This window comes from Chiroxiphia lanceolata, chromosome 1 (genome assembly GCF_009829145.1).
Source record: "Chiroxiphia lanceolata isolate bChiLan1 chromosome 1, bChiLan1.pri, whole genome shotgun sequence".
NCBI classification, from domain to species: Eukaryota; Metazoa; Chordata; class Aves; order Passeriformes; family Pipridae; genus Chiroxiphia; species Chiroxiphia lanceolata.
This window is the reverse complement of record NC_045637.1, coordinates 47,236,478-47,259,062: the sequence shown is the minus strand read 5'-3', so window position 1 is coordinate 47,259,062 and position 22,585 is coordinate 47,236,478. Positions and strand designations below refer to the sequence as shown.

Sequence of the window (22,585 nt, the reverse complement as noted above, 5' to 3'; positions counted from 1 at the left end):
CACAGGATTTCCATGAGTAATACTTTAAATATATTTTATTACATCAAGCCAAGCACTGGCACCTGATGGCTTTCAACTCCCAGTAGGACAGAATCCTCAGTCTGCTCCCTACTGTAAAAAAATATAAAAGATTTCTCTTGACGGGGAAAAAAAAAAAAGAGACAGCAGAATTAAAACCCCAGATAATATGACAATGGCACCAAGTAAGGGGGTAGGGCCACATTTCACTCTCCTTGAGGAACCTTTCACATCTCAGTCAGTTCAGTCTCCTTGGAAATGACAGAAAACATAGAATGGCTGAGGCTGGAAGGGACCTCTAGAGATCATCTCATCCATCCCCCCTGTGAAAGCAGAGCCATCTTGAGCCAGTTGCCCAGGACTGTGTCCAGATAACTTTTGAAGATCTGCAGGGGACCCAGAGGATTTGCCAGTGGAGCAGGGAGCTGGGCACCCAGGACGCCTTGCTGCCAGCAGCACCCTCCCAGCCCTGCAGTGTGGGCAGCCCCCTACAGTAAGTATTGGTGCTGTCCTGGGTTGCTGCCCCCTCTTGCTGCTGCAGCGTTACAGCCATGTAATTTTTCGGGTTGTTTCTCCTCACTGGTGCTGCTCTTGTAGCTCTCACTCACACAGAAAGGCCCCCTGAGCTGGGGAGGACACCATCACAAAGGGGCCCTTCGTCACTAATGACATTCAGTCACCACATCTGCTGTGCAGGGCACCAGCTGAGGCTGGACCAGCAGAGGCTGCTGAGGCAAAAATAAAGCCAATCCAAACATCGAGAATGAGTAAATGCCCTAATTTTTAAAGGCATGCATTGAAAGGAGTGGTTCATCTTGAACTGCAGCTGCTATTAGGCCAATAAGAAAGGCAAGAAAATAAGCAACAACCAAAGATGTGGCCAAATCTCTCAAGTTAAAAAATAGATGTGCTTTTTAAATGAAGGCATATCAGCTAAAAGAGACTAGAAAAAACCCGCAAAGATAAAGAGTGGCATTTACAACTAACATGTGCAGAAACATCCTGCTCCCCATCATGCTATGGCTCTGTATCATGTCTTTGATGGAGGAGATTAGAAAAAGACCCAAAGTATACACAACAGGGAACAGGAAAGCAGCATTTCCTAAACGCTTTTAAAAAATGCACTTTATTCACTAGTAAAACAAACTATATGCTATTCTGATTGTTTTATTATCTCAGCTTTGCCCTTTGGGCTTAGTGGATATATTAACAGTAAGCAGGTAAAGACCTAAGAATAATTTAAAATAGGGTTTACAGCAGCCACAGATCTGGCTGATTTCTGCTGTGGTATGGTGAAAAAGACAGAAATGCTCTGTTAAATTTAGTGAAAAAGACAGTTGTGTTTAAATGTGTTAGTGAGAAGAGGCTGAGGCTACATGTGGCCGTGAATTCTCTGCCAAGCTGGCACATGAACGACATGGTGCAATGGGTTTGGTCTCACAAAGAAGGTCCTTCCTTGGAGCCTGACATTCCTTCACTCTCCAAAGAGCAATGGAGGATTTTTCCCTTTCAGAAAGTGGCAGATCAATCAGGAATGAACTTGAACACATGAGACATGTGAAAACTACGAAGTTACATGCACTGTATTTGGTTTTTCTTAAACATTGTTTCTTTGTACTTCCTTGCTAGCCTTCAAAGTACGCCAAGTACTCTGCTCATGCAATATCTGGTTTCAGGCAAACCAGCATGGCAGTTTGCCTGAGCTGAGAAAATATGCTTGAAGTCTGCATTCACAGGCGGCTTCAACATCCTAAGGAAAATGCTTTGTTTTTGTAGCCTGAAAGCATGTCACAAACATGAATAGAATTATACACTCGCTCTCCCTCACCCTCAATCCTCTTTACCTTAGGAAAAAATTATACACTTCCAATTACAGGGCCAGTTAAAATCAATACAAAGGTGGGAGAAAACAGATCATTTTTCTTATGGAAGTAACTGTTTTCATTAATTTTTCATTAGTCCTGCTTTTGTTGTGCTATCCATCACTGAAGGAGCTGGTATGCAGTAGATTACATTTAGGTTATCTTACATGCTTCCAGGATTTAGTAGATATTGCCCGATAAAGCTGCGAGCTTTATGGCTTTAACTTACATCTATCAATAATGCATCAGAAGAGAATTTTTCTGCACAACAGCTGTCCCTGAGCCAAGCAGCTTTCTTCTGGAATAGCTGCACTGGTTACAGTGGAGATGATAGCACAGCTTAAACCACTCATCTAAAGGCTACAACTCTGAGAAAGAGGAGCAGATGCTTAAGGAGGAAGATAATCCGTGAGGGTTTGAGCCCTAGTTTCTTGCTGTTGTCATTTTTATTGTGGAGCATTTGAAGCTGGGAGCCAGCCATGCCTTGCCTCATTTCAGCAACCACACCTGAAAAACATTCCTGCCATCCTGGCATGTGTCAGGATTTTGTTGTGACCACTATGTGAATAAACAAAGCTCTTTCACAAACTACACTGAAGCTTTCCCCTCCTCCCATTTTAATGCCTGAGTTCTGTATAAAGGAACCAAAACAAACAGAAAATGATAGTCTCTACTGAAGAGCTGAGCCAGAGGAAGAAGATGACGTAGACCATCAATAGACTTTACTTAAAACATTAAAGGTAAGAGAAAATTTATTTTATTTATTTTTCTCCCACTTTGGAAGGAATTAGAAAAAAACCCAAAAGGTGCATTAAGCCTACCATGGTTGTAGTGTTACTTTTTAAGCTTATGGAGACATCCCAGGCATGCCTTCTATTTGCTTGAGCAGCTCGCAACTCTCAGCTTTAAAAAAACCCCCATATTTCACAGTGCCTCATCGATTCCAACCTCTTTCTATACTTCAAGAGAGCTTTTGGAGAGCATGGCAGCTAAGTGGGACTCCAGACGTGCAGTTTGCCACCCAGGTGGGTAACAGTCGAGCCTCTTCAGCGTCCCCAGCTGCAAGGTAAGTTTATTGCTACTTTCTTCCCTTAGAGGTAGAGAGATGCTTAATTGAAGGTTTGTACAATGCTTTGAAGAGACCAAGCGCTGCATTTAGGGCCAAAATTATTACTCTTGAGATGCCCAGGCACAGCCCCAAGGAGAAGAAAAACAAGCCTCCTGAACTGGAGAAAGCAAGGGAAAGAAATGCACAGCTGCTTTTGGTTTTAATGTGAGGCACACAGAACTGAAGTATTTACTCAGAACTGAAGTATTTATTCAGAAGCAGCAGGGATTAGTGAAATCACAGCTCCAGATCTTCCAAACTAGCATCCATGCTCTGCTTGTTTTGCCTTTTGTTTTTGCAATTTCTTGGAGATTAATCAAACAAAGTATCGAACATCCACTGGTGATCCTTGCTAAGCCCTCTGGTTTGAACTGAAGTCAAAATGAGTGCAGTCCATGAGTTTAGGGGACTTCAGCACATGCAGTTTTTGTTTGAAGTCAATGTCTTCCTGCCTTTTAGACTGCATCCTAATGGCAAGGAAGCAAGGCCAGCCATCCCATATTATGCACTTTCCTCAGGAAAATTAATAACAACACTGACAAGCTACATAACAGAAGCCAGAAGACCATTTAGGGTTGTAGATGAGATCATTTATCAGTCCAAACTCCAGAGCACAGAGACAAATTTCCCTCCCTCAATCACTCCCCAAACCATCAAGCCAGAGCTGTGCTCTGAGGACCACAGGACATGGCTCGATGGGCTGGGCAAGGTCACCAACACCTCATGCTCCCCAAGAAGCAAAAAACCCCAGCCTGTTCACACCAGCAACAGCCTCTCCAGAGAAAAGAACTCATGTACAGAGGGCTTCAGTGAGCCTGAGAGAGAAGAGTCTGATCAACCCATGCTTCCTCTGACCTGAAGTGGAATAAATCTGTAGTGTGATGACCACACTGTACCTCTTTGACTCCTAACTTGGGTGTGGGGCAAGTTCACCATGAGTGCAGATGGCAGAAGATAGGATCTGGCCCAGTCTCTGACATCACCTGCAAAATAATACACTCTTCATTATTTTAGGAGCACAGGACTCGTATTAAGTCCTGTCAACAAATGTAAAAAAAAAAGAATTACAGATTCAAGAAAATGTGGAATTTTCCCCATCTGTCAGAGGACATCTCCATTTCTGGAGCCCCTCCTTGTGCAAACTGAAGATACTTCAGCAGGTTGGCACTAGGGTTTCCCTCCAGCATCGATGTAGCATCCTAGTTACCAGCTAGCAGAGCTAGCTCAGCTTATGAGAGGATGAACTTGTGTACTATGTACCTGCATCATTTTTTTTCTTTTGTAAGGGGAGTAGGGATATGATTTTAGCAGTTTCAGTCTCAAATAAAGGATCCCATATGCTCAGTCTGTTTTGGGGTCTTCAAAAACCAGATCAATGGGATAGCAGCCAAAGCCAACACAGGGACCTGATGCAACATATTGATTTTTGGTGGTGGCGATCCCTCCAGACCCTCAAGAAATAATAAACCACTCAAACTGAAGTCTGAGAACAAGCAACTGGTCTACAGGCCCTAAGGATGTCTTGGTTTCATTTCCACTGTAAATAAACCTCAGGCAGCATGAATGCCGACATACAAATACCAGTTGTCCCTAGAAATAATTCATAATACAGAATTCTGCAGTGAAGAAATGACAGATGGAAATAAATGCTTTTATTTCTCTGAAAAAGGGACCATCCATCAACAAAAATTCCTTTCTCAGACCCCCAAATCCAACCTTTCCTTACTCAAGTCATACAATGTGAACATTAAAGAAGAATTCACTTGAAAAGTCATTTTGGGTGGCAGTAAAAACCCTGTTAATTAGTATAGCAGTCAATTTTTAAAGGTTGCTGCAAAAAATTATGCTCATGAACAAAATGCTTCTCTTCAAATTGAAATCAGTGCCTGCTCAGCATAAAGAAAAATAATTGAATGGGTGGCTCAACTTTCATGCTTTCAGAGGTAAGTTGTCCCTATCGGTTTTCATTATGGATTCTATCAGGCATCATAAAACAATGCCTCAGCTGTACTTGCTTGTGCCAGTCAAGCACTGAGATGATCAGACTCATGGCAATGGAGAGGAAAAACATTCACTGGGCCGGACTACCTGGCCAATAAGCACCTGGAGACAGAATAAATTAGCAGCGCCTATTTACAAGTACTGCTTCCGGAAAGAGAGATTAACCTCGTGACTAAGCAGGACTTCACTTTCTCCAGAGCAGAGGAAATTAGCTCAGTCTTCAACGGGACACTCACAGTTTTAAGGTTCATCCAAGCATGTCAGGATCCATACTTACATTACGCAGCTGTTTGGTATATTAAGAAGGCAATAGGGGAAGAACTAAACCCTGGGTCGATGATTATTGCAGAAATTCAATGTTCAGAATACCAAAAAAAAAGGTGAAGACCCAGTTCCTTTGCCTGTGTCTCACTGTGGGACAGGGCATTGGATGCCATCTGCAATCTCTGCACGTCCACAGCAGTGCTCCTGGCAACTGCTTAACCAGCTTGCTGAAGTACAACATTTGTAGCTACTGCTCACTGCCGTTCTTCCTCTGTTATTAAATACAGCACCACTAATTGCATAAAATGGAGTCATACTTTTTAATAAAAAATTAGATAAATTTAAACTATTGTACATGTCAAAATTATTAACCTCCAGAGACAAGCTGAGCACAATCTGGTCCTTCTTGGTTCCCCCCACTCGCCTGCCTTCCTGGATATATTGCTCATTTGTTGAGCAGCTTTTCTAAAGAACATTTTAAAACACATGATTCCAAACCTCAGTTGCAAACAGGACTAATCTCATTTGCTCTCTAAATATCTACAGCTAGCTTATTCCTGCATACATTTTTCATCAGCCATCACTTTGAATATTCATGACCTCTTACTCCTAGACCACATTGTAACTGCAGAGACACTTACATTCAGGGGCTCAGAGTGATTTTTGACTCCATCAACAACAAATGTAGGCTCAGTGGGAGGATGACCAGCCAGCCGAGGATTTGGGAGGAGCACGGAGATATCCTCAGTGTCGTTGACTTGGACAGGTACATGCTGAGCAAGCAAAACCACTGGCTGAGCACAACCTGCTGGCTTTGGGAGCTGCATGCCCCCCCAGCTCCAGTCTGCAGTGGAGCATGGTGGCTAGCAGGGCAGGTCTGGATGTGAAAGTACCTTTGGGCTGAACAGTGTAAACATCCCCGGGTCCACTGCGGAGGCCCTAGAAAGTGAGGCTCCACCTGGAAGTGCAGGGAGGGTTTCTGCAGCAGTCTCTGAAGAACCTTGCATCGGTACCCTCGTACTCTCAAACCCCCGGGGACTGGCATCTTACCGGACATGACAAATTTCATACCACTTGAGATGGTCTGAATATCTGTTAAAAAATATTTATTTCCCAGGGTTCTAGATTTCTGACTTCTATGCAAGCTAACAACCAAATTGTGGGCAGTAAGAGCAAGCATTTGTTTATTTTGTAAGAGGACTTCTTGCTGCTAATTGAAAACAAGCATTTTCAATAAGGCAGCTGTTTCAGTGCTGTGAATAGGCAGATCAGCATCACATTGAAGATCTAATAACCCGCTAATGAACCTTACTTTTTAGAGCCCCCTCCCTCACCCATTTTCACATTTCAGTAATTTCAAAACCAACAATATGTGCTGCCAGAGAGTTATTTAAGGATGTCCCCTAACGTCTTTTAATGAAAACCAGAAAAATTGTAACTTTTTTCTTAGTTATCAGACTATATTAAAAGCCTTGTTACATGTATTTAACAATTTCTTTTTTTTTCCTTTTCTTAAATAAATAGCAAAGTGTCACCAAAATTAATGGAACGCGAGCACCATCGCATTGATAGAAATTTCCATACCAGGATGAATACACACTCAAATTCAGTAATATTGCATAAAAAGATACTTTGGAGGAAAGGTGGCAATTGCTGGTGCATCTCAGGTGGTGAAAGCATCAACCTGTGAAGGGTCTGTGCAGTGGTATCGTGATATGTTGCCTTTGCAAAACCTCACAGGCCTGAACCGGGTGGCTGCAGAGGTGGCCTCAGTGAGACGCTGCAAGAGAGCAACTCGCAGGACATCCAGCGCAGGACATGGACTTACCTACTGCCTGCTACCAAGAGCAGCGCAGCCGATGGTGTGACACAAGGGGCTGTCGCTCTCTAGGCAGGAGAACAATGGCTTGAAACGAGGGAAATCAACAACATTAAAGCCAAACAGGCTGACTAACACTCAGCAAGGCAAGGGCTTGGAGAGTTGAAGCTGCCAACTCCTTAATCAGGAGGGAATGATGCAAGGAGTCACTGTTACATTGACAGTTACAGAACCAGGTGTCCTTTTCTGATGGGTTTCCCTGGGCTGAGCTGGTGTTATTGTCACATCTGACCAACAGCTTCTCTTCCAACTGAGATAAAACTTAAAAAAGAGACAGTGCTGAAGAAATACCGGCCACATGTGCCACACCAGACAGATCCCTCAACAGCCTCTGCTGCCTTTAACTCACTCCACCATGTGCAGGCAGCACTGCCTACTCGCTGCCTTGCCAGAGTGGCCACCCCTCCACACGGTGGAGTGCAGTGCAGTCCCACCTCTCTCCTTCTGTTGGCTTAAACCAGACCCTTGTTCTTTTAAACAGGAGTTTATTGTATTTAATACATTATAAAATCTGAAAAAATTGTAGGAAAGCAGCAGATTCAAACCAGAGCATCTCTACCAAATATTAATTATTCTGGCCCCCTTTGAAAAACACAAAACAAAAACAACAAAAAAAACTAATTCAAAAGAAAAGTTAACCTTTCACATCTGTGAGGGCAGACAAAAAGTGTGCGACTTCTGTACAAACTACATTTAAAATTCAGTTGACAAGCTTTCCAATGCCATGGATGGTCATCTCCTGAACACCTGCCCAACCACTTCTAAAAAAGACAGACATAAACCTCCATATGCAAATAAAGTTGAATCAAGGTGTGTACACATTAAAAAGTGGATGGCTGTTTGGCAATGGAAAATGGGTGAAGAGTAGTCTATGAACCCCCCCATGGCAATGGCTTGTACACCGTTAAGTGGGCCCGGGTAGGGCCTAGGACACTTAATGGCCATCACAGCACCAACCTCATCTACCACTTTTTTTTCATTGCATTTCCTACCCCTTGACATATACATACATATATATATGTACAGACATACATATACATACATATTTTTTATGTGTGTGTGTTTTCTTTTATATCTTGAGGTTATTATTATCACTACTATTCCAAGTGTTCCCATATGAATTCAGGTGTGGTCTCTATATTCGATATAAATGCGTCTTTTATTCAATTTTAGTTCCAGGACTTGTTTGGAGTCCAAACTGCACATGAAATGTCCCCTTTTGTTTTCCTCTTTGCTTTCTTCTTTTTTTTTTTTTTCTGCATAAAGAAACATGTCCATTTCAGTCCAGAGGCTCTTGCTTTATTCGAATGACAGAGGGTGCACGAGATGTCCTTCTGAGTTCTCGTCTCAGTACGTATTCACTGAATTGGGAAGAGTCCACCCCACCTCCACATGAGCCAACAATCTCAAACCCTCTTTGCTGTAACCTCTCAAGTACCTGCAAAAAAGAGGAAACAAACACTAACATATAAGTAAATAAACAGATTATTTGCTGTCCAATGATAATAACTGGTGTTTTCGAATGGATTCAGCTAGGAAACAAAAGTCATTACACAGCCTAATTCTATCGGGCTGATTTCTGCCAACTATGGCCACTGAGCAATTAAGAAGAAAAATGAAGGATTGCACAGCCAGTGTGAGCAGACATCTCAACTAAATGGTGACAATGTAGATACCATGGTCATAATTTCAAAAAAGTTATCATGATATTTACTGGAGACTTAAAAACCAACTGCGATTCTGAAGGTTTGTGGCTACAGTTACCCATGGTAAAATCTGAAACCTTTTAACTTAATCATGGAACTAATGAGTTCTGCTTATTCACTTTCTTTCCTCCTTTTTCACAAAGCCAGAGTGTTGCTTCCAATGGGAAATACAATGGTAAAAATAAAAAAGAAAAAAAAAGAAAAACAATATCCACAAGTTAAAAAGAAGAGACAGGCAGGGCTCTTGGAGTGGCAAGGGGATGCACCCAACACAGCTCACTCAACAAATGATGGTGCAAAGACCTCAGCTCCCAGCACTGGCTCCAGTGCTTAGGAGGCTGCATAGAGCATGGTCTCCTTCCACACCACTATTCCACGTTTTTTAAATGACCCATGTTCACACTGGTTTACTGTAACTGCAGGTCTGAGACATTCTTTCCTTTATTTACACTCTTTGTTACTTTTATGATCATCTATTCTGCTGCCTGGACTTCCTTTGCCTCACCTATGAAGGAGACTCTTCCAGGGATTCACCAGGGTCAACTGTGACAGCCACCAACCCCAAGGAGGAGGCTAATGCTCCTGGATCCCACAGGACATGGGACCCTTTGTTCAGCAGAACAGGACCTCACCAAGGTTGTGCTGGGAGCAGGTGCCTCCCAAGGCTTTCCTAGCTATTTCACCAGTTGTCAAATTGGCTTGCATGGGTGCTGGGACAGCACTGGCAAGCAGAACAGCAGAAGTCTGCAAAGGATTATGGTGGGTGCAGAAGCAAGCTGTGGTTTAAAAATACTTCAAAGACATACTGTGTTTTTACATAAAATGTTCCAGGTCAGCAAATTTTTTTTGAAATTACCTGAGCATGGCTAATTGCACAGCAGACATATCATAAAGGAAGGGTTAGAAAAAGAGGCTCAGAAACACCAATCGAAACACCTGTGCAATTTTTGTTTACCCTGTTCTTTAGCTTTTAGCAACATAAGCCAAAATTCCCACTCCTGCCCCCCCAAATATCTCAGTGTAAGCCACCTAGATAGAACAGGAGAGCTTGGTTCCTGAGAAAAAACATGGAGGAAGTAACTCTGTAAACTAGCACAGCCCTGGACAAAACATTTGGTCTGTACGTCACTCTCTGCTTAGACTGTCTATTGGTAGTCCCTGTCCTGTCTCCCATTGTTATTAGGACTGGGAGATGCGTATGTCCCCCCCAAATGGAAGATGCAGCATTATTAATGTGGGATCATCATCTCTCTTGAAGCCTGTGCATATTTTGCCACTCTGACTCAGGTTTTTCACATCAGTAAATATGCTGGGCAATTCTTATTTGTGAAACAAAAATGTAAGCATCAGAATAAGTGACAAAACGCTGAAGGATACAACTGCTTTGATAACTATCATATGACATGTGGCTAAATAACCCTCCTTGAAAGTCCTATCCCTTTTCAGCTGTAATCCTATATCCAAGGCTGTTCTAAATTTGCATTAATGGCTATGACAAAAACCATTTTGATGTTTCAGTATGACAGTAAAGACCAGTAAGAGATAACTGTCCAAGCATAACATGAGTTATCTAGACCTATCTAGATAGTTTTAGACAGGTCTACCAGACACTTATGTTAAGTGCTGGTACAAGTGCAGCGCTTGGCCAGCCTTCAGTCCATGCCCCAGTGCTCAGCTTGCTTCACCTAGAGAAAAGGAGAATCAGGGGTGACCTTATCACTCTACAACTACCTGAAAGGAGTTTGTAGCCAGGTGAGGGTTGGCCTTTTATCCCAGGCAACTAATGACAGGACAAGAGGAAAATAGCCTCAAGTTGTGCTGCTGGGGCTTCAGGTTGGACATCAGGAGGAATTTCTTCACTGAAAGGGTGGTTGAGCATTGGAATGGACCGCGCAGGGAAATGGTGGAGTCACCATCCCTGGAAGTGTTCGAGGCATGACTGAACGTGGCACTTAGTGCTATGGTTTAGTTGACATAGTGATGTTTTGTTCAAAGGTTGTGATGCCTTAGAATTCTAAGGCATTAGCAGGACTTGGTGATCTTGGAGATCTTTTCCAACCTTAATGATTCTGTGATTCTCTACCTGGACAGGAGGACCTGGCAGATGAAAAGACACTAAGTTTAGCTCGCAAACTTGTTCTCTACAAGAATTCTCTCATGAATCTGCAGTGTTTAGGAGGTGTGTCCAAACCTAATAGCATTGACTGTGCTAGTGATGATTCCAGATGTGAAGTGGTCACAATCCAAAGTGTCGGCTATGCAGGATGTCTAACTAGGTGCAGGCAGGTGTGTGAGGTTGGTTATTTTTCACCAACAAAGGACAAAACACATGACCCTGTTATAATTATTCCAGAAATTACCTAAATTTATCTCCCAGATTTTTTCTTAATCATTTTGTAACAGCTACTGATTTTAGACATTGCTATATTCAATCATAGTTGAAAGGGACCTTTAAAGGTCATCTAGTCCAATCCCCCTGCAATAAGTAGGGATGCCTTCAACTAGATCAGGTTGCTCAGAGCCCTCTCCAGCCTCACGTTGAATGCTTCCAGGGATGGGGCATCCACCACCTCTCAGGGCAACCTGTTCCAGTGTTTCACCACTCTCACTGTAAAAATTTTACTCCTTTTATCTAGTCTATATCTACCCTATTGTAGTTTAAAATCATTACCCCTTGTCCTATCAATCCCAACAGGCCTCTACTATGCCATAAAAAATTAGGAAAAACCACTGGAAGTGAAAGCGAAGGGTCTTTCCTGAGACCACAGAAAATTTTAACACTACTGTAGTTTGCTTGCAAAGAGATCTGGGGAATATATGTAATTAAATCAAGAAAGACGTCCTGACCCACAGAAGCAAATAACTAGCTTAAAGCCTCCAGCTGATTTTGTGCACCAAAACACTCCAGTGACATGGACGAGGGTCAGCCCACTGGTATCTGGCCAGCAGGCTCTCTTTCAAAAAATGCATATGTGATTTCCTACCTGAACTGAGTTGAGGTGACAGTATCCGTTCAGTGGAAATCGGATGACGTGCGTTGAGTCGTGATTCCAGCCGGCGTTGACAGAATTACACATCACATCACCGATTTCTGGAAACACTTCTTCTATCAATGACTTATCGCCACTCAGTGTAATCCTCTCTCCAAGATCTGGGGCAACCCGCACCACCAGGCACTCACAAGACTTTGTGAAGCGGCCACTCTCCCGGTCCTGTTTCCACCTTTCCATTTCTCCCAGCATGGGCTGAAGCTGGAAATACTTCGCTTCTTCATATAACAAACTGTAGTCCTGAAAGACACATGCATTACTGTGCACAATTAAGAAAGAGGCATTGCTAATGTGGCACTTAATGTATATGGTTATTCAGGCCAACACCACTCTAGGTCTGGAACCCTTCAGACATAGCTACTAATTACTGTGTAGGAAGTGTAATAAAATAACAGAACAAGGAAAAAATAACCATTAGCCACTTGAAACGGGCTGAGTATAGCAGCACTTTTATGGAGAGGGAGAGGCTATGCTTGCTCAACTCCCTTCTGCAAAAAAATCCAGGCAAAAAAAAAAAAATCTCACTTTTCCCCATATTTTATCCCTATAGTGATGTCATAGAATAATGACCTCATTGAACAGATGGAACAGAATTCAATCAGGATTCAGAAAATTCATCACTAGGATCCATCGCGTCTTACAGCAACACTAGCAGGCATTGTAACAGGTATAAGAATGTAAATGAGGGCGCCTGCAATGGTTGTTAGTGTAAAATGATTCTGATATTTGCATAATGTTTGCACATATTACTGCATTTTAAAAATTAAGTATTTTTTAATACCTCCCCATTTTGCCACTAGTATTGTTTACTACATTGTCTCAATGCCAGAGCAGAGAGAATGCATTTCTAGGCATAGCCAGCGCAGAAGTAATTTAGAACTGATGATGTGGAGTCTGCCTACTGCCATTTTTTAAATTTAAAACACATTTAAAAAAAAATCTTGTTTTTCTAGGTTTAAGAGCATAAAACTATTTGGAAAATATTTATACAGAGAAAAGCGATACATGAGAATTAGGGAAAACAGAGAAACAAAGAGAAGACTGCTAACAATCAATATGGTCCTGAATTTGAGCTAGAAACCACATACTTGATGTGAATGGGACACCAAAATCAAGCTTAAAATACTGCTTACATTTAATGCATAACAAAAAACATCACCTACTCTATATATTTCTAAGAAACATGAAGTGTTGTTTATTTTAATCGCTGATTTTTTTGTACACCTTTGAGCACCACTGGGGAAGACACCCCTTTGAACATCATAGTTGGGTGAACTTGCCAGGAGTTGCATTTTTAATTTCGGCACAGCTACAGTACATTTATGTGTTTAAAAGGCTCTACACATGTAATTTCTTAATACTGTATGAAAGGTGGCTTTTCCTTTTCCTGTATTTCTGATTACCTCCAGGATAAGTGCCAAGAGCAGCACAAAGATGCCCTAAGACTTCAAAACAGGGAAATGATGCTTACCAGCTGGTTCCAAACTCCCACATTATTCAGGGAGATCTACCCTCGTCATGCATGGGAGCAACAAGGATGTGTCTACAGCAGATGACTCAAAGGTTGCTGAAATACAGCTCTTGAACTCAACCTCACACCTATTATGCCCCAAACACCTGAAAAGCTGTCTCAGATACATGGGACAAAAGGCAGCATACCAGTGTGAACAGCTCTAACCCTTCCCCATCACTTCTCCTGTTCAATCCCAATTGCTGTATTTCCCACAGTGAACTAGAGGCACAGCCAGCTGCACTGATGTGTGTTCATTAAGTAATGATAAAGATCTGTTCTGATTGCAACCACGGTCCCCAGCTCTCTGACACCACATATACACCCACACACCTACTAGCAGATAAACATCACATGCAGTCTGAAGCTCTGCCTCTGCAGACTAATGTCTAACACAGTGAACTACCACAAATTTGTTATTGAAAAGAAAAAAAAGCAGGATCTTTATTAAAGTTTAAATAATGAACATGGAACTACTCATCCCTGACTTCTCTCAAATTCCAAAATTAGACTTGCAGTATGCCTTCAAGAGTCTGAGAGAGAAAATATTCTATGACTTAATGCTCAAAATTACCATGTATGCAGTTTATTTTGTCAATACTGTGATTCCCACATCATTTTCTTAATTTCAGTGTGGGAGTGGAAACTGGAGCTGCTGCAATCAGAGGGAAGCATAAAAACGGATGAGAGGACAAGTAATCAGCCAAGCTCATGAGCAGTCAGTTGCAGATTGTAACATCCTTTCTATTTCCATCAGTATCCTACAATATTTAATTTCCCAAGGTCAAACCTGGCAAGGTTGCTTCATTACACTAGAGCCAGGAGGGGAAAATGTAATACTCATGCCACTCTAGGAAAGGAAGATACCACTTTAGCAATTCCATGCTTACTTTTGCCACGTACATGAAATCAAACACCATACCCTGCAAGTCCCTCTTCCCTGTCTAGGGCTCTCTTTTGACTACACACCAGATCCTTCCTTTACCAAGGATCATGCAAAACACCCGAGTCCCTTGAAATCTCACCTTGAAATCATCAGGAATGAGGAGTTTCGATGTCCTTAAGAAATTCAAGATATATCTGAACATCTGCCCGTCTCTGTCAATGAAATAATGCTGCTTGAGACTGTCGAGGACAATGGGCTCTGTGCCATCAAAAAGCCGGCCAATTCTGGAGAGGAAACAAGAGAAGAGCAGCAGAGTCAAACCAAACTCAGCTCAAGAGTTGCTCAAATGGCCCAACACTACAAAACCCTGTCACACATACTTCACCGAAGCAGCTCTGTGGCTCTGCTCCATAAGAAAAGGGCTATTTTCAAACTATGGTTTAAGCCACATTTTCCAGCATGGCCTCAGGAACTTCCAAGCAGCACAGCAGGGGAAGTGGAAGGGAGGTGGAAGAAAAGCAGTCAGGGCAGCAGCCTCTTGGACCCACCTCACTGCCCAAATCTGTGTCTCATGAGATGACACTCCTTCAATTATTTTGGGCACCTCTTTTGATTGCTCCCTTCAGCACACCCCATTCACTCTAGATGCTCCAACACCATTGATTGACTCATTCGGCTCTCCAGAGCACTGCACAATGAACTTCATCTAGTTTGGAAACTCTACCTGGGAAATAAGTTTGTTTTGGTTGTTTGCTTGGTTTTTGTTTGTTTTTTACACCCAGATCACCTTTTGGATACCACTACTGCAACCAACGCTAAGGCAGGCACAGCTGAGGGGCAGCAGATTGTGGGAATATGAAGACGGGGGTACAAAAGAATAACACTTCTACGTGAGCTAATGATTTAATGTAAAGGTTAACTGGTTGTGGCAGGTATCAATCAGAACTCTCTACAACAATCTAGAAAAATGTCATAATTTTTAGAGACCACCTACTGACCACCAGAACCACACAGCTACCCAGAGAGCCTCTGCTTGCCAGCAGGCCTTGCAGCATCAACCGCTGGGCACACATACATTTCTGGATGTGGGTCTCTCAAAACAGCTTTAGTTAGAGCAAGAGAAAGGGCTGAAAACTCCAAACAAAACCCTCAGAGTAACATGAAATAAATGTTTCAATTCTACACTGGGGCATTTGCAAAACAGTCCTGAGTGGTTTCCCAATGAAATGAGCAGGAGTGACTGGTAGGTCTAATTTTGTGTGCCTGCTCATATGCCTGTACATGCAATGTGGAAGTACTTTTTGAATCTTTCCAACACCAGAACTGTAAACAAATGGTCTTGAAATAGCTCACTTGTGATACGTCAAACAGACACGCCATGTGAAACACTGCCAACAATTTGGGGCACAATTCAGAGCTCTGTCACAACCTGCTACATTCTGTAATATTCTGCAGATACCACATTTCCAATATTTTAAAGGAAAGTCTTGTTCATATGTAGTTTTCTTTCCCAACATAACCAATCTGTTTTGGGAATCAGCAAACCCCCACAGTTTACTAGAGAGCGTACAATAGTATTACCAGACATCAGCAAGGAGGTAGGGGACCAAGAGACACTTTTATTTCCTGACCACACTCAGTTTGTGGTACAAGTCTATTTTCTCATGAAAAGGTCAGAGTAAGCACAATAAACAGTCATGGCATACTCTTTTTGTTTCAAAAGAAGTGAATAAACAACCATTCTCCACCCCCAGTTGAAAAAAAAAGCCACCAGAAACTCAGAGGTTACGAGCCCTCCTGGCTGCATGAAGCATCCCATGCTGAGAGATGCTGCATCCCTTGGCCAGCAGAAGGCAATTTTCAGGAGGGGTTCAAGAGGCAAAAGACAAAAGTGGTTCCCAAAGAGGGGGAGGCAGCAGGGCTTGCAGTAGCATCTCAGGGAACTGCAGAGAGTCCGGGTTCCAGGTGACTCTGCACAGTGTTGCACCCACAGTCACACACTTTCCCTTTGAAAATGGCACAGACAATCCAAATTGAGTTTGGAGTGATGTCTATGCCCTGAGTAGGTACATATACAAGTTCTGAACAGAATACAAGTCTCATCTATAGTTTCTTACCGGCTGAGAGGAGACTAGGAAAGAAATAAAACCCCATTAACCTCAGCTGGCCATTTACAATTCTGTAATAAATGCCTGAATCAAATCAAGTCACATGAAATCCATAGCATATAAGGAATGAAATATATTTTGCAGCATGATCAGGTACAAAACATTTCTTTTAAAAGCCATCCCTTAGAACTATTCAAGCCTTCTTCCTCGAAGACTTGTTACTACCTGCCCTGCTGCTCAAAATTTAAGCAGCGAAAGCCCATATAATACAGGCTCCTGTTGACTAGGTAGATGAACCACATTTTATGTCTAAAATGGAAGTACTCAACATTTAGAATTAATTTTCCCCTATACTCAAGCAAGTCGTCTTGAAATCTATCATGGAATTCACACACAAAACATGTATTTGGCCAAGTCAGTCATTACTGAAATGTATAATTGTAATTGGTTTCTGCAGCATTTTCCTAGTTCTAAATTACTTATATAATTACATATTTTAAACCTCTAGGCTTTTTGTCTCCATTTTATTAATTGTTTAGAGAAGAGCAAGATACTATCAGAGGATGGAGCCTTCTGACAAAACCATAATGCTGAGGAGAGCACACAGCCATTGGGAATGCTACCTGGGACCTCAAAGGCTTTGGGTATGGGCTGGAAGCATTAACTGAAACACTGCCTTAGTGCTCGGCTGCAGCGGCAAAACCCCAGGAATTGCAAAGTCCCAATTCCCTTCTGGCTCCCCCCCCAGGACCACTTTGCAATACACAACTGCACTTTCACATATTAAAACAGCTTTGGAAGGGTAGACCCCCAGCAGAGAGGCTCCTGTAAACAAAATTAAAGCTTTCTTTTCATTTTGAGATGGAAAAACATAGATTCCCACATCCTTCACATGGCCTTCAGGGAAAAACTTGAGATAATATGGGATCCAAATCTGGTGACACGGTCCTGCTCCTAAACTGGATTTGCTACACCCATCAGGAGAGGAGACTGGGCTATGCCAGGATCCAGGGAACAACCAGCATCTTCCCCCTCCAGCCTCACCACACATTCTTGGGTTCCTAGAGGCAGTGGCAAGCTCCCTCCCGTGCCTCAGTTGGCACCTCTTTTATATGACACAATCTGAGTAACCATCCTCCCTGTAGCTCTGCTGGTACTCCTGCTTGGTCTCACACTGCAATTTTAAATGCTTAAGAGACACCAGTTCGCTGGCACAAGAAAGGACTGGTAAATCATTCTTATTTTAATTATTTTAATTTCACTTCCCAAGAAAACCTGAAAGATGTTTTTCCCCCATCTCCTTCTTGACAATGTTGGCTGATGATTGGCAAAGACACCTTTTTTTTTTTTGAATGACAAGTACATAACAGTTAAATGGATTTTTGAAATAGGAAAATGCTCTGAAGGAGGCTTGCAAAATAAGCTGATAATTATATGCAGAATTAGCCAAATATCAAGGGTAAAGGATAAGAAACTGTAGTCCATTTACACGAAAACGTGCTTCTGAAATATTTAATTAAAACTAACAGGCTGAAATTTTCTATGTATCAAGAAAATTAATGTCCCATGGGTTGAAAGTGCGACCTCCAATGGGTAATAATTAATGTCTGTGGCTTTAAGTATCATATTCCACTGTCAGAAAAGGGTTGAAAATATAACCAGTGGAAAATCCTGCTTCCATCGAGAATTTGGTTTTACTTTAAGACACAAACCTGGGTCAAGCCTGGTGTGTGGCCAAGCCACAAGCCTGGGTTTAGTGGAGAAAAAACAACAGGGCATGTAAAAGATCATTGTTTTAATTCCATAAAATACTACAGACATAGATCTTTCTTCCCACACACCAGCACTCCCATAACAACATTTCTAGACCAAGAAGCTAGCACGGGAAGATGACATTGCTTACAGGATTTCTCAAATTCTTCAGAATCAAGTCCTGCTTCTCAAGTATAAAAATATACTCAGTCTGCAGCAAAACTGTATATACAGTGTGTTTATAACTTTGCTCTCTCAGTGTATAAATATTTATATATATTATTACACACATAAACGGAAAAGACTTCGCTTTAGTATATTATGCCTCAGCTGAGAATGTGGGAAGGCAGCAACAATTAGGAACAAGATGGTCAATATGAAGTAAACAAGACAACTATAGCAAAACTCAGTGCCAAGAAAAATGACACAGTTCTGCAGTCTGTTTTAATGGCTTCACTGGACAAAGCTAAAATTCTTCCCTTTTGTAATCAAAGGAATAAGCATGCAGAGTATTACATCACTTGCAAACTAAGGCAGAAATAAACCTCTTTTTTCTCTGAGAAAATAAACGTTTCTTACAATTGAATATATTCAGTATATTATTTCTGATATTAACTTCTTTATCAGAGGACACTATGAACTCAAAACTAACTGAAAATCTTTCTCAATAAACGACTTTCAACAGTTCCTTAGCTGTTAGATTTCCCTGCCCCCCATGTCTTTCGCAGAACAACAAAAAGGGATCAAAACTGGTGCTAAGTCCTTTTATTAACCCATTGGAGGGAACCGTGCAGTAGGAGGAGCATCCACAGTGCCCTGGCACCTGCAATTCCATGCTAATGGCAAGGCAAGTAAGTGCTTCAGACTTCACCGGGGTTGGATATTCAGCAGCAGGTAAAGAGCAAAATACGCATGAAAACAGATCTCTCTCCGCCCAGTAGTGAATCACATGGCAAAGAACAGGTATTTTATTTGAAATCTTACTCACTTGGTTGGAGCCACTGTGGCAAAGTGATTAGGAGTTTGGCCCTTAAAAGTTAAGTGCAAGTTTTATTATCACATCATTATATTTACATGGCTAATGGGAATGCTTATTTAACACTCTGGGGTGCATGGAGAGTGAGCTGAAACAGCTCACTGAAACATTTTTTTTTAGTCTGCAACTTTTTTAGTCCAAGCTGTCCTTATTAATCTCTTTTCATTTTCTTTTACTGAGAGCTCAAAGGCAATTTGCATAAGAGCCCATTATAAATTAGATCTGTTTAATGGCATGCTCATCTCATGGCTATTTAATTTTACTTCCTCATATGTCTAAATCATACAATTTTGCGCTGTCCCCTAGAAGCCAGTACAGTTGAAGAGGGATCCATGCCAGGGAGAAATGCTATCCTACCCAAGCAGAGAATGATGAGGTTTCTATTCTTTTTTTCAGAGGACCACTTTGACAGTATCAACCTGCTCTTCTTTTTTGAATACCTCACATCATTTGGATCCACAGAGACCGAATACATAGCAACCTTTATAACTCTGCACAACAAAAGTTGGCTCATAAACATAACAGAATACATTCGCAATTTTCAGGAACATATATTATGAAAACCGCATTTTAACCAAATACCCTGTTGTAATCTCTTGCTCTCAGTGCTATTAAAATTTGTTCTTATCTCTTCCTTCTTACATTTAATTTAAGGTTTCATGTCCATGAGTCTCAGGAATTCCTTGGCACAGACAGTTCTTACATTATGAGAAGAGGCATGAATACAATTATTATTGTACAGGTAACAGGGGAAAAATGTACTAAAACCTAAAGTCTCATTAAACCTTCTATAGAAAAAGTATTTATATAGGAGCCAAAATGACAGAGAAAGAAGAATGTACTGGTGGAGGTATTAAAACACCAGTTCTTAAGAGATTTAAAAAAAGAAGTTACATGGCATTTTAAAGAACAGATAAATGCCCAATACTGAGTCAAACAGATGTCAAACCTTTGTGGAAATATTTGCTAAAGATTAAGGAACTGAATAATTTACATGGAGAAAATTTCAAACATCTTAAGATTGTTATTTCAGCATGAAAGTAAAAGAAAAGGTAGGGGCAAGCTCAGAGCGTTAATAAAACATTTAGAAGAAATCGAGATAGACTAAAATTGGTGAATAATCTTAAAGACAGAGCAAAGCATGTGAGAAGCAGATGGGAAGGATCTGAAATGATGAGTGACGTGGTATCATCAGGGAATGCATCAGAGACAAAAAAAAAAAAAAGAAAAAAGAGAGAAACATGGGATTTGCTATAACCTGCCTGATCAGAGGCAGCATCAGGAGTAGAGATGAAAGGAAATCAGATATATTACAAAATGAACTAATAGTCACTGGATGTAATCCACACGGACAAACTGACACATTAACTGGAAAAGGATAAATTGCACAACATCATGTAGTCATGTTGCAGGAATGCTACTTACACGACAGCAAACTACGCCATAGATGATCATGGAGCATGCAAGACATTTAACTTAAGGACAGCTGACCAAAAGTGGATACATGGGTCACAGGGAACACTGGGGTGCATTGAAAAATTGATGGCCAAGGCTCCAGTAGTCAGCAGAAGCACCCTAATCTCTGTTTTTACTGAAAAGGAAGTTTTTCCAAGAAAAATTAAAACCTGTATTTTTCCCACTAAACAATTGATCCTAGGAGATTCACAGCAGAACTAATAATTACACTATGACATGACATAGAGCTGATAGAGTAACTTCCCTGATGTACATAACATACTGATTGATGCCTAGTCAATTTGGTGGGTGCAGGGTGCCTGAATGTTCAACAGAAGCAAGTCAAAAAACATAGGCTCTGTCACAGCCTTCTCCTGGGATGATCAAACCCCCATTCCCAAACTTAGGACCATCATCCACCCAGACCCAAATGCCATTTGTAGAATTGCTGACATTTGAGAAAAGAGAGGAATAAACAGTTGGGATGGGATGTCAAGAGCTAGTGACTCACGACCAGAAAACGATATCTGTGGGCAGATGGAAACCATCTCCCACATTGTACGATGGCAACAAGGGTGAGGCCAGGAGAGCACTACTCCCAGACCGCGGATGGGCCAGGGAGTTTCTGTTTACCATATTCCTTCTCTCTCTGTTCTGGTATAGTAGGGAGATGCAGATTGATAAGAAGAACAGGCTAAAACCCTAATCTGCATTTTTTCACACAAGACTGGGAAGGTAAGTGCTTCAAAAGCAATTTCAATACTGCGTCGGCCAAACCTCCCGAACCTCTAGACTGCATTACAGGCTTCAGATGTGGCTGAGAAGGGTCTATCCTCTGCTCACCAGGTGTTCCCCCACCCCAAACCAGGATATGCATCCCCACAATCCCCATCACTTTTCAGAAAGTAAGGTTCCTCCATCTGACAGACACTGAAGTTGCTGACACTCCTGAAGACGTGTATGGACCATTTGCTTAAGAGCTGGACTTGATGATCCTTGTGAGTCTCTTCCAACTCAGAACATTCTGTGATTCAGTGACTGAACAAATCCCTGACCCTCATAGTTTTGCTTGTCTCCAGATACCAAGCACTTCCTCAACCCATTTGCTACCATACAGATCTGTCTCTAGAAAACTGAAGTTTTGTAATCCCAAAATAGATTGTTCCTTCAGCCAAACCACTATCTACAGATCAGTATCTTAGCCCCTCTCTTCCTCTAGGACTTTGAGACACCTCTAGGACAGGCCAGTTCTCTGACTGACCCACCCCACATGACCAATTACAGAGACTCAGAGCCAGGGAGGAGGCTGCAGACACCTGCCATCATCCCTCTCATCACAAGGGGAAATTTGCTCCAGGTATTTGTGAGGACATCAGGCAAATAAAGCAGTCACACACACGGGCTCCCCTGCATACCTGCTGGTTCATAGCCACAGCTTGACCACCTGCATTTTACTCTTTACAATGCCATCTTTCCTTGCTCTTTTTTTTTTTTTTCAGGCTTGCTCAAGCACTGGATATACTGAAGAACAGACTACAAGCGTTTAAGCCCCACATCTCCTACAATGTTTGGTATCTTGCAAATAAGTCCTTAAAAACTTTTTAGTTTTCCAGAGCATATCAAAGCCACTTTTCCTAAAATCACTTAAACCAATGAAATGTTAAATCAATTATTCATGCAAATACTTTTGCCATCTCTGTTTTTTGTAACCAAGTTTTCTTGGCAATGATAACATTTCACAGAAAAATTAACAAATACTCTCTTTGCTTGCCAAGATAATTTTACTAAGCTTGAATCCGATTTCATTGAGGTATGTTATTTGTTTTATCTTGAGGGAAGCTGCCTATTAAGTTAGTAGCAACCGTGTCCTTTTGCTTGTGATACGGTTATTACCAAGTTATCAGGAGTACCTTTAAGTTATTAGGGTGCAATGGCAAATTAAGTACTTTG

The 22,585-nt window shown here is 41.6% G+C and overlaps 1 protein-coding gene across 7 annotated transcripts in view; it reads right to left on the bottom strand.

The window, feature by feature from the left end:
- Window positions 1-7,597: 7,597 nt before the first annotated feature.
- KCTD1 (potassium channel tetramerization domain containing 1) overlaps window positions 7,598-22,585 on the bottom strand; it is a 101,823-nt gene continuing 86,835 nt past the window's right edge. For all 7 annotated transcript variants that reach the window (XM_032704820.1, XM_032704793.1, XM_032704811.1 and 4 more), the window contains 3 exons: window positions 14,424-14,568; window positions 11,823-12,128; window positions 7,598-8,570 (listed from right to left, as the gene is read on the bottom strand). In XM_032704820.1, the coding sequence (XP_032560711.1) occupies window positions 8,412-8,570; window positions 11,823-12,128; window positions 14,424-14,568 (610 nt within the window). In that variant the 3' untranslated portion in view covers window positions 7,598-8,411. The remainder of the gene's footprint in view (window positions 8,571-11,822; window positions 12,129-14,423; window positions 14,569-22,585) is intronic.